Source organism: Hylobates moloch, unplaced genomic scaffold (assembly GCF_009828535.3).
Source record: "Hylobates moloch isolate HMO894 unplaced genomic scaffold, HMol_V3 SCAFFOLD_1, whole genome shotgun sequence".
Lineage (NCBI taxonomy): Eukaryota > Metazoa > Chordata > Mammalia > Primates > Hylobatidae > Hylobates > Hylobates moloch.
In genome coordinates, this window is record NW_026652276.1 from 98,373,708 (window position 1) to 98,388,615 (window position 14,908).

The window sequence follows — 14,908 nt, forward strand, 5'->3', positions numbered from 1 at the left end:
TGTACAAGCTGGCCCCTTCTGAGGGCATAAAGCTTGGTTTTAATCAGTGTTCACGGCTGCTGGCCAGAATTGGTGGCTTCCCAAGCTGCTGCTCTCCAGGGGTTGATCACGTTAGACTTTTGGGGTTCAGCTTTTAGTCTTCCCTTTTTTTGAACTCCATTTACTAGTTGGCTTGATTTTTTTTTTTTTTAACAAGATACTATAGGACGCTTTATTTTGAAGCCCTTTAGTAGTTCCTGAGACTTAAATAGACATTAGCATCACATCTCAAAGTTTTGGTGGAAAGAAACATTTAGAGAATCATGTTAAATATTAACTGTGTGTTACAGTTAAAATGTCCACTTCCACCAACATTTTCTCTTCACCTTACTTTTTTGGCACCTGCAACATTATCAAATGGTAACTCGTTTTCACTCATTCTGAAGAGCCAGTGGTTTGAGAAAACCTGCGATTTTAACAAGTTCAGCATTTTCCTAGAGATTCCGATTCTGGGTCATGGAGAGGATCTGGAAAGTAGTGGTCATGCAATTTCATCTCCTATTAGTCCTCCCTCTGCTGGAGGTGTTCTCACCTCCCCAGCCAGTTCTCCACGTCACGGCTGAGCCCTTTGCACCCCTCTGTGCCTCCTTCGTCTTGGCCACTTCACTGCAGCCTGCCTGGCCCGTTGCATTCTCTGACCTCAGAGGGGCCTGCTTGTCACTGCTTCCGTTGGGCTGCTCCTCCGTGTGCTGCCTGGCTGTGGAGTTACCTAGAGATGTGCATCTTGCACATTTCAGTGTCTGCATTTCTTTTATGCCTTTGACCCTCAATAGCTATGAGCTGGTGGGAAGTGTACTTTATTTGACTTACTGCAGCTGGCTTTATGTCAGGCTTATTCCAGAACCTGAACATCCTTTGGGATGATTGTATTAATAGAGCTCCCCAGGGGAAGTGTGGACATGCTGTTGCTGCCCCGTCTGCACATCCTCAGAAGCCTGAATTGTCCCTGAGTGGTGACAGGTTGTTTCTATAGAACCCTGGTTAGGTTCAGGCCTGCAAGGGCGCAGAGAGTAAGTTTAGGGGTTGTTCCACCTGCAGGAATAGAGCAAGAGAGGAACCCCGGTGGGGATTCTGATGAGCATCATCCAGGGAATCAGGAACCGTAACCTGGGATTCATGCCTGTGAGAACATTGTAAAAACGCCTGGACCTTTGTAACTTACATAAAGAAACATCCTTAGGTCTTCTCAATATGCTTCAGGGTAGTAAAGGGGCATTTAGGAGATCCCGCTCCCTTCTCCAAACTGGTTGGGAGGGTGGTGACAATGTTTAAGGATGGTGGGATGTGCCCACAATTAAGTATTAGAGGTGGGATCTCTGCCAGGGGACACCAAGCTGATTTATTCTTAATTTGATCTCTGACCCTGAATGTGACCCTGACTGCATCTTTGACAGCAGGTGACTGGTGTGGCCCAGCAGAGCTGCTATGTTAGACTGAAATAGCACTTGTGCCTTTCTGGTCTCCTCTCTGTCCCTTTTCAGGCCTGGATTGCATATCAGACTGCAGGCTGGCTACTTCAAAAGCACTGTAAAGTAATTTAATGTGTAATTGGTTTTGTTAGTGATCTGTGCAATGGATGTTTGTCTTCTAGAGTTCATTCCTTGCATGGACAAGCTGTTTGATGAATCCATACTAATTGGCTCAGGATATACTGCCAGAGAGACTCTAAGGTACGGGATTAAACCAGTGATATCTGATTGGTTAAATGCCAGGAGCATCAGTTACTGGCTCTTCATGTTACAAGTGTTTCAATGAACACCAGCTATTGGGCCTTGACACACCTGTTAGGTTAACAATTGCAGGATTTTTGTTTATTTATTTATTTATTTATATATTTTGAGGCTGAGTCTCACTCTGTCACCCAGACTGGAGTATAGTGGCGCAGTCTCGGCTCACTGCAACTCTGCCTCCTGGGTTCAAGCAATTCTCCCTGCCTCAGCTGCCCGAGTAGCTGGGATTACAGGTGCCTACCACCATGCCTAGCTAATTTTTGTGTTTTTAGTAGAGATGGGGTTTCGCCATGTTGGCCAGGCTGGTCTTAAACTCCTGACCTCAGGTGATCTGCCCGCCTCAGCCTCCCAAAGTGCTAGGATTACAGGCATGAGCCACTGTGCCCAGCCAAGAATTGCAGGATTTTTGGAAAGCCCTTAGATTACTTTTTGTGCTTTAGCTTAAAGGAAGAAATCAGAGTAATCATCTTGATTTAAATTTTAGGTAAAACTTCATCTGACGTTATTATTGTTTTTTGCTTTTTGTATAATGCATCTTTTTTTGTTAAAAAGAAATTTTTTTTTGATAACCTACCAGGAAGATAGAAGGGAAGAAAACCTTTTGGTCCTGCACAGGGAGATGGAGTAATGTTGCTAATATCTTAATGTATGTCCGTATAATCTTTGTTTCTTACACTTAAAAAAGTAGTTGTGGCCAGGCACGGTGGCTCACGCCTGTAATCCCAGCACTTTGGAGGCCGAGGCGGGCAGATCACCTGAGGTCGGGAGTTCGAGACCAGCCTGACCAACATGAAGAAACCCCGTCTCTACTAAAAATACAAAATTAGCCAGGCGTGGTGGTGTATGCCTGTAATCCCAGCTAGTCAGGGGGCTGAGGCAGGGGAATCGCTTGAACCCAGGAGGCGGAGGTTGCAGTGAGCCGAGATCATGCCATTGCAATCCAGCCTGGGCAATAAGAGCGAAACTCTGTCTCAAAAAAAAAAAGAAAAAAAAAAAGTAGTGATAATGGTTACTATTTCTAAAGCAGAAAATTAACATTTAATCATCTTTACATTATAAAATGAATCAATATTTGTCATATTTTGCTTCCAATAAGGAAGGAGTGATGGATCTTTTGAAAAATGTTTAGGATCCTTTGAATATGATACAGTTTTCTCACTGTTTTCTATAGACAATGTTATAAAATATTAAGACTTTTTTGTAACTTGGAGTTGGACCTGCCTAGAATTGGACGTTAGATTATGTTACTCCTGCTCGAAGCCCTCCAGTGGCTTTCTGTAGTTCTTAGCGAAAACCCAAACTCTTGACCGTAGCATTTGAGTCTCTGCGTGATTTGGCTCTGTCCACCTGTTCTACATCTTGTGTTGGTCCTTCCTCTCTGACTTGCTGCAGCCACACTGGCCCCTGTAGATCCTGTCTATAACCTGCTGCAGCACGCTGCCCCCTACAGCCCCCCTCCCTGACCTGCTTCAGCCATTCTGGCCCCTACAGCTCCCCTCCCTGACCTGCTTCAGCCATGCTGGCCCCTACAGCTGCCCTCCCTGATGTGCTTCAGCCATGCTGGCCCCTACGGCTCCCCTCTCTGACCTGCTGCAGCCATGCTGGCCCCTACAGCTGCCCTCCCTGATGTGCTGCAGCCACACTGGCCCCTATAGCTTCTTGGCTACTTCAGGCAGTTACCACCTCTGGGCCTTTATCTTTCCTGTTTCTTCCATCTGAAATTTCCCTGGATTTTTGCCTTATGGCCCCTTTTTGTCCTTAAGATCTCAACTTCAGTGTCACCTCAAAGGAACTGTCCCTGGAACCCTGTTTAAGAATAGCTCCCCCCACTCATCTTTCTCATGTGCCCTTTTCACATCTCCCCCAGCACTTACTAACTTGTGTAGCTTATTTCTTTAATTGTGTGTTCTCTGCTGTAAGTAAGCTTCCTGAGGACTGGGGCTCTACTTGGGTCACTGAGGTGTCCCTGGCAGGCCCAGGATCTGGCACATGGCAGGTGTCCATGTGTTTAGTGAGGGAAAAAACTAGTAGCCTGAAAATTCTTACTATGTCTCTGTAAAGTGGTCATCATATATAAAGATTGATTGACCCGTCCTATTTATTTTTGAGCAACAAAACCCATTCAGTGCATGATTAAGCTGGTAATATTCCTCCTCGGGATAGCTGTATGTGCCAGTGTCTATTAGCAACTTTATGACATGCACAAAGTTAAACTTTTAGCTTGGAAGGTAAAGATGGAGGTATCAGTACAAAACTTGAGCCCTCTTCCATCATGTATCTGGGAGAGAGTAATGTGGTGAAAATGGGCCATGTAACTGTGCCGTCCCAGGGGTGGTGTTCCTGGGGCAGATGGTGATATCCCTGGTGGCCTGCTGCAGCAGGCATGGCCACGTGGGAATGAGCACTAGTGGAGGTCTCTGCCCGCAGGCCCCTTGCCTACAGCACGCTGGCCGACCTCGTGCACCATGTCCGCCAGCACCTGCCCCTCAGCGACCTCTCCCTCGCCGTCCAGCTCTTCGCCAAGAACATCGACGACGAGTCCCTGCCCAGCAGCATCCAGACCATGTCCTGCAAGCTCCTGCTGAACCTGGTGGACTGCATCCGTTCCAAGAGCGAGCAGGAGAGCGGCAATGGGAGAGACGTCCTGATGCGGATGCTGGAGGTACCAACTCTTCTGAGAGTATCATCCATCCTGCACTCTATCCTGATTGTGGCTAAACTTTTTTTTTTTTGAGACAGCCTTGCTCTGTTTCTTAGGCTGGAGTGTAGTGGCATGATCTCGGCTCACTGCAACCTCTGCCTCCTGGGTTCAAGTGATTCTCATGCCTCAGCCTCCCGAGTAGCTGGGATTATAGGCATGCACCATCATGCCCAACTAACATTTTGTATTTTAGTAGAGACAGGGTTTTCTCATGTTGGCCAGGCTGGTCTCGAACTCCTGGCCTCAAGTGATCCTCCTGCCTCAGCCTCCCAAAGTGCTGGGATTACAGGCCTGAGCCACCATGCTGGACTTGTGGCTAAACTTGAACCAGTGCTGTAGGGGTGGCTCGATCGCTAGGCTCGATCCCAGGAGTTAGACCACCTAGGTTCAGACCCAGGCTCCCCAGATGCTTCACTTCTGTGCACCAGTTTTTTCATCTTTTCACCTGGGGTGATGATATCTGCCTCATAGGATCGCTGTGGGAGTTAAATCAGGCAGCGCTTGAAAGCTCTTAGCACACTTCCTGGCAAGTAATTAGGAGAGTTATTTTCTGGGGGCATAGTACCCAAGTGCTAGACTGGCTGTGGACATCTCTGGGGAGACACCCAGAGTGTGAGGGATGTGATTCCTGAGCCCCACGGGTGGTGGCGCGGCACTGGTGGGACGAGGCCTGCAGTCCTGGATGAAATCCAGGCCCTGCTTGTCAGGCCAGTCACTCAGCCTTCCTGAGCCAGGCTCTGCATATGCAAAACGGAGATGGTGTTGGGAGTAAACCGGCACCTTTCTTTTCCTTTACACTTGGCACAAAGGAGGTGCCCAGATGTTACCAGCCTTCCACCAGCTTTGTTGGGTTGGTGCGAAAGTAACTGCAGTTTCATCAGAAGTAATGGCAAAAGCTGCAATTCCTTTGACACCAACCTCATAGAAAAGCAGCATGACTTGAGCAGCTGGTGTCAGTCCCATCTTATTTTACTGTGATCTGAGCAGTATTTAGCCTGTCGAAGAGGAATAATTCCGTCTTCCCCCTTGAATTTCTCTTCCCATTAGGTTTTTGTTCTCAAATTCCACACAATTGCTCGGTACCAGCTCTCTGCCATTTTTAAGAAGTGTAAGCCTCAGTCAGAACTCGGAGCCGTGGAAGCAGCTCTGCCTGGGGTGCCCACTGCCCCTTCAGCTCCTGGCCCTGCTCCCTCCCCAGCACCCGTCCCTGCCCCAGCTCCACCCCCGCCCCCACCCCCGCCTGCCACCCCCGTGACCCCGGCCCCCGTGCCTCCCTTCGAGAAGCAAGGAGAAAAGGACAAGGAAGACAAGCAGACATTCCAAGTCACAGACTGTCGAAGTTTGGTCAAAACCTTGGTGTGTGGTGTCAAGACAATCACATGGGGCATAACATCATGCAAAGCGCCTGGTGGTAATTCTGCTCTTCAGTTATGTAGACAAACAATACTTTTCATAAAGTGAGTTTTATTCAAGTTAACAATATGCTTTCTCTTTTCCAGAAGCTCAGTTCATTCCCAACAAGCAGTTACAACCCAAAGAGACACAGATTTACATCAAACTTGTCAAATATGCAATGCAAGCTTTAGATATTTATCAGGTAAGGAAGCTTAGTATTAGAGGTGCTAGTGATGGGGTGGCAGTGAGAGCTGTTAGTATTTGGATGGTCCACAGTATTTGTATACCCAGATGTGCTTTGTTCCACAACATAGCACTGCGTTTATGTGGGAATTCTAAGAGTCTGTGTGCATTTTTGTGGGGCAGATAATGTAAACGGAATGCAATGAAAATATAAGACTTAAGTTTACTAATTTTTTTCATGGTCTGAACACCTAGAGGTTTTTTTTTTTTAATTCTTTGCCAAAATTAGGGTGAGAAAGGAGAATTTAAAAGGTTTTGGAGGGGGACATTTGTTATCTAATTTAAGTGCTCTATTTTAATTATGCAGCTGATCTGGTTACATAATGGAACATATTCAGAGAGGTTCAGTTTTAATGCCCATGGGTGGCATTTTTCCCCTGTATTAGGTCCAGATAGCAGGAAATGGGCAGACATACATCCGCGTGGCCAACTGCCAGACTGTGAGAATGAAAGAGGAGAAGGAGGTATTGGAGCATTTCGCTGGCGTGTTCACAATGATGAACCCCTTAACGTTCAAAGAAATCTTCCAAACTACGGTCCCTTACATGGTGGAGAGAATCTCAAAAAATTATGCTCTTCAGGTATAAAACTCCTTTTTTTATGTTGTTTGAACATTACATTCTTCGTTTATGTCTTAAATACTTTTTCATTTATTTCAAGGATTTTAAAAATAATGTAGCTAAGGATGTGCTTGTAGCTCAAAATTTAAAGAAATATTAGGCCATAATGTCTTGAAACAATTTTTAAAAGATTCAAATGCTTTGGATCAGTTCCTTTCGTTAGTAGAAATAAATATGTGGGCCGGGTGCAATGGCCCATGCCTGTAATTCCAGCACTTTAAGAGGCCGGGGATTGCTTGAGCCCAGGAGTTTGAGATCAGCCTGAGCAACAATGGTGAAACCCATCTCTAGAAAAAATATAAAAATTAGCTAGGTGTGGTGGCACACACCCTGTAGTCTTAGTTACTCGGGAGGTTGAAACAGGAGGATTGTTTGAGCCCAAGAGGTTGAGGCTGCAGTGAGCTGAGACTGGGTGACAGAGCGAGACCCCCATCTCAAAATCTCAAAAAAAAAAAAAATGCGTTAAATGTATTTGATGATGAGGATGAAATAACAGATTACATCATTGAAGTGAACTGCTCCGCTCAGTGCTCAGTAAACCCATTTCATTTTTTTCCTTTGGTGGATAATTAAATTTCTTAGAGTGTGTGATACAGGCCTGGTTTTATGTTTTTGGAAAGCTTACTACTTTGTCTTAAAACTGCTTTGGGGAAAGGGATTAATTTTTCACATGTGTTTCTTGTTTTGACAGATTGTTGCCAATTCCTTCTTGGCAAATCCTACTACCTCTGCTCTGTTTGCTACGATTCTGGTGGAATATCTCCTTGATCGCCTGCCAGAAATGGGCTCCAACGTGGAGCTCTCCAACCTGTACCTCAAGCTGTTTAAGCTGGTCTTTGGCTCTGTCTCCCTCTTTGCAGCTGAAAATGAACAAATGCTGAAGGTAAAGTCAATTTAATCTAAGTAGTGCTTCTGTTCAGGGTTTTGTTACTGTTGTTAGAGACAGGATCTCACGGTGGTGCCCAGGCTGGTCAGCCTTCTGGACTCAAGCAATCCACCTGCCTTAATCTCCCCAGTTTTGGGGACTGTAGGCACTCACCACTGTGAGGGTGCCTGGCTTGTTTTTTTTTTTAATTCTTATTTTCACTTTAAAACAGAAACTGTAGTGACTATATTTATAAAGTACTCTTTGAAATAGTGAATATTTGAAACAAATAAGGGCCAAGTGTGAAAATCATTCCATATATGTCTAAGCAGTAACTAATTTGTCTATCTAGTAACTTAAAATGAAAAATCCAGAACTCTTATGGCAAGCAAGTGTGGTGTTATTAGTATTGACATCACTGATTTTCTTTTTTAAACCTATTTCCTTTTTTTGGATTACACAAATAGGAGCAGATGGTTCTATTTTTAAAAATTTTAGTGATGCAGACGAACTTATTAGAAGGAAAAAAATGTCTTCACCTACCTCTCAAATATGGTGTGACAGTTCCGATTATGTTACCAAGCAATGGTCTCACTGCGGGATGCACAATGAAGCCAATACGATGGTACCAGCTTTTCAGGGAAAAAAAACATCTTTATTGCAAGGTCGACTGACAAGGAGACAGGAGACCCCGTTCTCCTGGAGCTGGGTCTCGGGGTGGGTTTTATGGGAAGAGTAACTGTGAGGGAGATGGAAAAATGCAGTGAGGCATGATTTGATTGAGCTCTGCAGTGAGGCAGTGCTGGCCCTTTTGCTCTTAAGTTCCTATTGCAACAAAACAGGGCTCCCTTGCTTCTTAATTTGGTCCTCGTTGCTTGGTCCAGGTACTTGGGTTCCATCTGTGGTTAACTTTTCCTTCCAGCCTGCCCCAGAGTCACTAATCCTGCGTGCCTGGTTCACCTGTGCATGTTTGCGACTTGCAGCCTTGGGGTCTGTTGCAACTGAAATCAACTTAGATGAAGCTGAACCAGTTTGAACTGGTTCTGCGGTTACAGTTACATCAACAGTTGTCCACTTCACTCAGGTTTTTTTTTTTTTTTTTTTTCGAGTCTGTCACCCAGGCTGGAGTGCAGTGGAGTGATCTTGGCTCACTGCAACCTCTGCCTCCCGGGTCAAGCAATTCTCCTGCTTCAGCTTCCCCAGTAACTGGGATTATAGGTGCATGCCACCACGTTTGGCTAATTTTTGTATTTTTAGTAGAGATGGGGTTTCACCATGTTGGCCAAGCTCCTGACCTCAGGTGATCTGCCCACCTTGGCCTCTCAAAGTGCTGGGATTACAAGTGTGAACCACTGCACCTGGCCTTCACTCAGGTTTTGTGTTTTCTCTGTGTTAACAGTCTTGGCAGTGTGTAAATGACACATTTCAGGACTATTTCTTTCTTTTTCCCCTTTCAATAAAAAATTCTGATCAGTCTGTGCTTCTTTATTAAGAACATCTTAGAGAAGATGTCCCATCATACATTTTTATAGATGACTAATCCTATGTAATTGGATCTCATCTGTTATTTGAGTCTAGCAAATGGGTAAAACCCATCCGTAGTTATATCACTAAAAGCAGCAGGTGGTAGAATAAAAACCTTATAAAAATGCACTCCGTCTTGTGGCAAAATATCTTAATTTCTATAGAAAATTGAATATGTCAAAAGAGATGCTTTCTTGGGAAAATTTGAAGATGTAAATAAGATTTGTTCATTTGGAGTAATTGCACAGATGGTGACACAGAGCTCTAGTAACCTGTGCTTTCCTTGTTTTCTTTTCACAGTTCTGTAATAATTACTTATCAACAACCTTAACTTTTGTGTTAATATGGGAGAGTAATTGTTAGGCGTGGTAGCTCACACCTATAATCTTATAATTCTAGCACTTTGGGAGGCTGAGGCAGGAGGATTGCTTGAACCCAGGAGTTCAAGACCAGACTGGGCAGCATAGTGAGACCCTATCTCTACAAAATTAATTAAAAAAAAAATTAGCTGGATGTGGTAGTGTGCACTTATAGTCCCAGCTACTCAGGAAGCCAAAGAGAGAGGATCGTTTGAATGAGCTAGGAGGTTGAGGCTGCAGTGCACTTCAGCTTGGGTGACAGAGTGAGATCCTGTCTCCAAAACAAAAGGGAAAATACTTATTTTTAAATTTAAAGATATAAGATAATTATAATCTGTGTCTTCATTATCCTCAAATAATTCATGTTTTGCCAGCATTAGATATGAGTATGCAGAACAACAGCAAAAAAGCCCAGAATAAAACCTATCGGGACAAATCAAATGTTGGAATGTGGCCAGGCGTGGTGGCTCATGCCTGTAATCCCAGCTACTCAGGAGGCTGAGACAGGAGAATTGCTTGAACCTGGGAGGTGGAGGTTGCAGTGAGCCGAGATTGTGCCACTGACTATACTCACTCCAGCCTGGGAGACAGAGTGAGACCCTTTCTCAAAAAAAAAAAAAAGAAAAAAAGAAAGAAAAAATGTTGGAATGTTTAAGAAAAGTATTCAAGGAACAATTTTCATAGAACTTTTTGTCCAGAATAATACATATAGTTTTGTAAAATAAATATATTCTGCCATATATCGTAATAAATTTGGAACCATATCAGTGACTATACCAAGAATTTATAATTGCTTAAATACACATGCAAAAAATTTTCATGTTAAACTTAGCATGTGACATGTCAAAACTAGGATTTGACAAAATAAAAAGTTAATATGGTTTAAAATTTTGATTAAAGCTAGTATGATCTAGTAGAGTGGTTTTTTAAAAGAAAGATTTATACAAAAATATTTTCCAATTAAGTCTTCCAAAACACTATAATCTTCAATGTCTTTTGAGATTTTTTTACACTTTGCATACATCTTATTTGATTGGTAGTACAATTTCAGTTCCTGTAGGTTACTTTTTTTTTTTTTTTGAGACAGAGTTTCACTCTTGTTGTCCCGGCTGGAGTGTGATGATGCCATCTTGGCTCACTGCAACCTCTGCCTCCTGGGCTCAAGCAATTCTCTTGCCTCAGCCTCTCTAGTAGCTGGGATTACAGGCACGTGCCACCACAGCCGGCTAATTTTGTATTTTTAGTAGAGACAGGGTTTCACCATGTTGGCCAGGCTGATCTCATACTCCTGACCTCAGATAATCTGCCTCCCTTGGCCTCCCAAAGTGCTGGGATTACAGGCTGGAGCCACCTTGCCTGGCCCCTGTAGGTAACTTTTTGCATTTCATTTGTTACAGATACCAACATATACTTTAAGATAAACTATTTTGAGTTAAATAAAGATTGGAATGTGCTTGTTTGGTTTTTTCCCTTTGGAGTAAACACATCAGAATTGCCTTCCATTGCTGTCGGATTGCAGTGACACTTTAGAGTCTGGAGGTTGTAGATCCTCCTCATTTAGATGCCACTAACCTGCGTCTTCTCCACCCTGCAGCCTCACTTGCACAAGATTGTGAACAGCTCTATGGAGCTCGCACAGACTGCCAAAGAACCCTACAACTACTTCTTGCTGCTACGGGCGCTGTTTCGCTCTATTGGTGGAGGCAGCCACGATCTCTTGTATCAGGAGTTCTTGCCTCTCCTTCCAAACCTCCTGCAAGGTCAGAGCAGTGACTTTGGTTGCCTTTTAGTCTTGTGTGTCATTTAGTCATGTGTCTAGCCATTCTGATTGCTGGGTTTCATCCTCTGTAACTGGTGAGGGTCATGGTTGGTGGGATGGGATGTTTCACATCCGCCGCCTCCCTGCTCCTCTTCCCCGGCCCCAGTCCTCTACTGGGACTTTGAAGGGCACTGCCTTCAGGGATGGGCCCTTCCCCTCCCTCCTCAGCATTGAATGGGATTTAGGTTTTAGTTGTCCTGACTAGGGTTTGGTTGCATTTTTATGGTGTTTGGTAAGCAAGTCTAGAAAACGATTTCTAGTGGTTTAGTAAGATTAGAGATTCCTAGATTGAAAGAGAATCAGAACAAAAAAAGAAAAAGCAGGTGACAAAGTTGACTTACAGTTAGTTTATATTTTCATTTAGCTTTTGATTTGCATAGCCAGAATCCTGTAATTCCTGTATAATTAGGAATGCTCTCAAGGTACATAGTTAACAGGGATCTGGGTTCATTGAATGCTGATGGGGTGTGTGCTGATTGGAAACACTGTCCCAGGAATTCATTACACTTCTTGGTAAGGTGAGCTCTTGGCAAGGGATTGACCCTTCTCATGTGTTTCCTTAACTTCCTTAGAGAAGTGACATAGGCTACCCAGGAGGCAGCAGGGACATCCTTTACTGTTGACTGAAATGGCGATGAATCCGCCATGGGAGTGCCCCATAACCTGGCTCCATGTCCGGATTTAACCCTGTCTCTAGTTGATCCCTGCCCGAGCCCCTGTTCGCACAGTCTGATTTCCTCCTGGGCTCTCAGCTGTCCCCAAGGGTGTTCCTCCCTCCCGGTCTCATTCAAGCTGACCCTGTGCTGGGAACTCAGCCCCTTGCCCTCCTCTATCCTCTGGATTTGGGACCTGGTTCTGCTGCCCCGTGAGGCCATCCCTGATGGCTCCTCTTCTCCCTGAGCTCTCGTCCTTCATCCTGCCTGCCTGTGCCGCGCAGGACGTGCCTTTTCTCCGGTCCACTGCCACACGCCTTTCTGTTTTTAGCCAGTCTCGGCTCTCAGTGGCACTGTCTCAGGAATGGGGTCAGTAAATCCTTAACTGTCCTCATGAGTGGTGGGGAGGTGGACTTTATCAGAAAGAGGCTCCTCGCCATTTGTAGTACACAAAAATTAGTTTTAAAAACTGTTTAGAGAATAGACCTCAACTGTGGTTTACTGAAAGTCTGATAGTACAACGTAATTAAAAAATAATTTATGATATTAAAAGGATATAGGACTATGATTATAATTTAAATTATAATTTATAACAATTACATGCTGCCACTCAGAAGGGCTCGTGAGTGCAATTATGGGACAGATGTAACGGTGGATTCTAAGGGCACAGAGGTCTTCCTGCAGTTGTGCTGATGTGCAGGAGAGAAGGAGGGGCAGTTCTTTTGTGTGTTTCACCTGGGCCCGAGTCCGGGGAGCATCTTCTCTCTCTGACGGCTGCACCCCCTTCCCTAGGGCTGAACATGCTTCAGAGTGGCCTGCACAAGCAGCACATGAAGGACCTCTTTGTGGAGCTGTGTCTCACCGTCCCCGTGCGGCTGAGCTCGCTCTTGCCGTACCTGCCCATGCTTATGGATCCCTTGGTGTCTGCACTCAATGGGTCTCAGACATTGGTCAGCCAAGGCCTCAGGACGCTGGAGCTGTGTGTAGACAACCTGCAGCCCGACTTCCTCTATGACCACATCCAGCCGGTGCGCGCAGAGCTCATGCAGGTGAGATTTTAGTGGGGTTGTTAGCTGGCTGCTTCCCCGGAAGCAGTGGGCTGTCATTGGGCTCTCCGTACTCAAGAGTGGGCTCTCTGCAAGATGTACCGGTACAGCTCTCTGCTTACTTCATCTTTGTGAGTCTTCTGGTGGATTGAAATACGTAAAGAAGGCTGGGCACGGTGTCTCCTGACTGTAATCCCAGCACTTTGGGAGGCCGAAGAGGGTGGATCGCTTGAGCCCAGGAGTTGGAGACCAGCCTGGGCAACATGGTGAAAACCCATCTCTACAAAAAATACAAAAATTAGCCAAGCATGGTGGCCCACACCTGTAATCCCAGCTACTTGGGGCTGAGGCAGGGGGATCACCTGAGCCCAGGGAGGTCGAGGCTGCAGCGAGGCAAGATCTCACTGCTGCACTCCAGCCTAGGTGACAAAATCAGACCCTGTCTCAAAAAAAAAGAGGAAATGTGTAAAGAAATACTGTTGGTACTGAATGGACATTATTTTGCAGCTTTGCCTGTTTTTCAGAGAGCTTTCACAAGGGTTATATTCTTTTTTTTTTTTTTTTTTTTTTTTTTTGTGATAGAGCCTTGCTCTGTCTCCCAGGCTGGAGTGCAGTGGCATGATCTCAGCTCACTGCAACCTCCGCCTCCTGGGTTCAAGCAATTCTTCTGTCTCAGCCTCCTGAGTAGCTGGGACTACAGGCGCACACCACCATGCCCGGCTAATTTTTGTATTTTAGTAGAGATGGGGTTTCACCATATTGGCCAGGCTGGTCTCAAACTCCCGACCTCATGATCCGCCCGCCTCAGCCTCCCAAAGTGCTGGGATTACAGCCGCGAGCCACCGTGCCTGGCGAGGGTTATATTCTTAATAAGTTGATGACTGATTAAGGCAGGTGTTATGGTTACTATATGGCCACCATTGCTTCCAGTTAGAACCTCTCTATCCAGGAAAGATCTTCAGTTACGTAGTAAAGGGATATTGACTCTAAAGGAAAGATATAGGTGTTTGCTCCACCCTACCCAAAGGGAAAAAGAAGCAGATAATAAAGGAGGTTGTTTTGAAAACACTTGTATATTTGTTTATTAAAGTTCATATGTTGGCCAGGCACTGTGGCTCACGCCTGTAATCCCAGCACTTTGGGAGGCTGAGGCAGGCAGATCACTTGCGTCCTGGAGTTCGAAACCAGCCTGGCCAACATGGCGAAACCCTGTCTCTACTAAAAATACAAAAGTTAGCCGGGCATGGTAGCAAGCCCCTGTAATCCCAGCTACTCGGGAGGCTGAGCAGGAGAATTGCTTGAACTGTCTCAAAAAAAAAAGAAAAAAAGTTGATATGTTAAAGTTAGTTTTTCCTACGTATTTTGCTGTTGTTACTGATTTGTGATCTGCTTGGTAATTGTTGGAGGGTTAGGGTGTGTGTCTCAAAGCATCTGCCCCTTTAGTATCAAGTATTTGGCCCCAGATAGGAGTCAGAGTATGAGCTTTAGATGATAGAGGCTCAGTTACTCCTAGGAGTCTCTGGACAAATTAGATTGGAGACTGCAGCTAGGACTGAGTTTGAGGTTGGGAGATTTTCCCTCCCTGTCCTGAGATTTAGATCTTGGGCTTCATCTAGGCTGGAAGAAGATGGCATAGGGGCCAGGTGTGATGGCTCACACCTGTAATCCCAGCACTTTGGGAGGCCGAGGCAGGAGCATTGCTTGAGCCTAGGAGTTCGAGATCAGCCTGGGCAACATGGTGAAATCCCATCTCTACTAAAAATATAAAAAATTAGCTGGGTGTGATGGTACATGCCTGTAGTCCCAGCTACTCACGAGTTTGAGGTGGAAGAATCAGTTGAACTCAGGAGGCTGAGGCTACAGTGAGCCAAGATTGAACCACTGTACTCCAACCTGAGTGACAGAACAAGACCC

At 45.2% G+C, this 14,908-nt stretch overlaps 1 protein-coding gene across 11 annotated transcripts in view; it reads left to right on the plus strand.

Annotated features, from left to right (window-relative positions):
• Nucleotides 1-14,908, plus strand: part of TRRAP (transformation/transcription domain associated protein) — a 143,094-nt gene that overhangs the window by 34,260 nt on the left and 93,926 nt on the right. For all 11 annotated transcript variants that reach the window (XM_032755915.2, XM_032755921.2, XM_032755924.2 and 8 more), the window contains 8 exons: nucleotides 1,631-1,709; nucleotides 4,197-4,431; nucleotides 5,518-5,881; nucleotides 5,970-6,067; nucleotides 6,495-6,689; nucleotides 7,420-7,611; nucleotides 11,071-11,236; nucleotides 12,741-12,997. In XM_032755915.2, coding sequence (XP_032611806.1) covers nucleotides 1,631-1,709; nucleotides 4,197-4,431; nucleotides 5,518-5,881; nucleotides 5,970-6,067; nucleotides 6,495-6,689; nucleotides 7,420-7,611; nucleotides 11,071-11,236; nucleotides 12,741-12,997 — 1,586 coding nt within the window. The remainder of the gene's footprint in view (nucleotides 1-1,630; nucleotides 1,710-4,196; nucleotides 4,432-5,517; nucleotides 5,882-5,969; nucleotides 6,068-6,494; nucleotides 6,690-7,419; nucleotides 7,612-11,070; nucleotides 11,237-12,740; nucleotides 12,998-14,908) is intronic.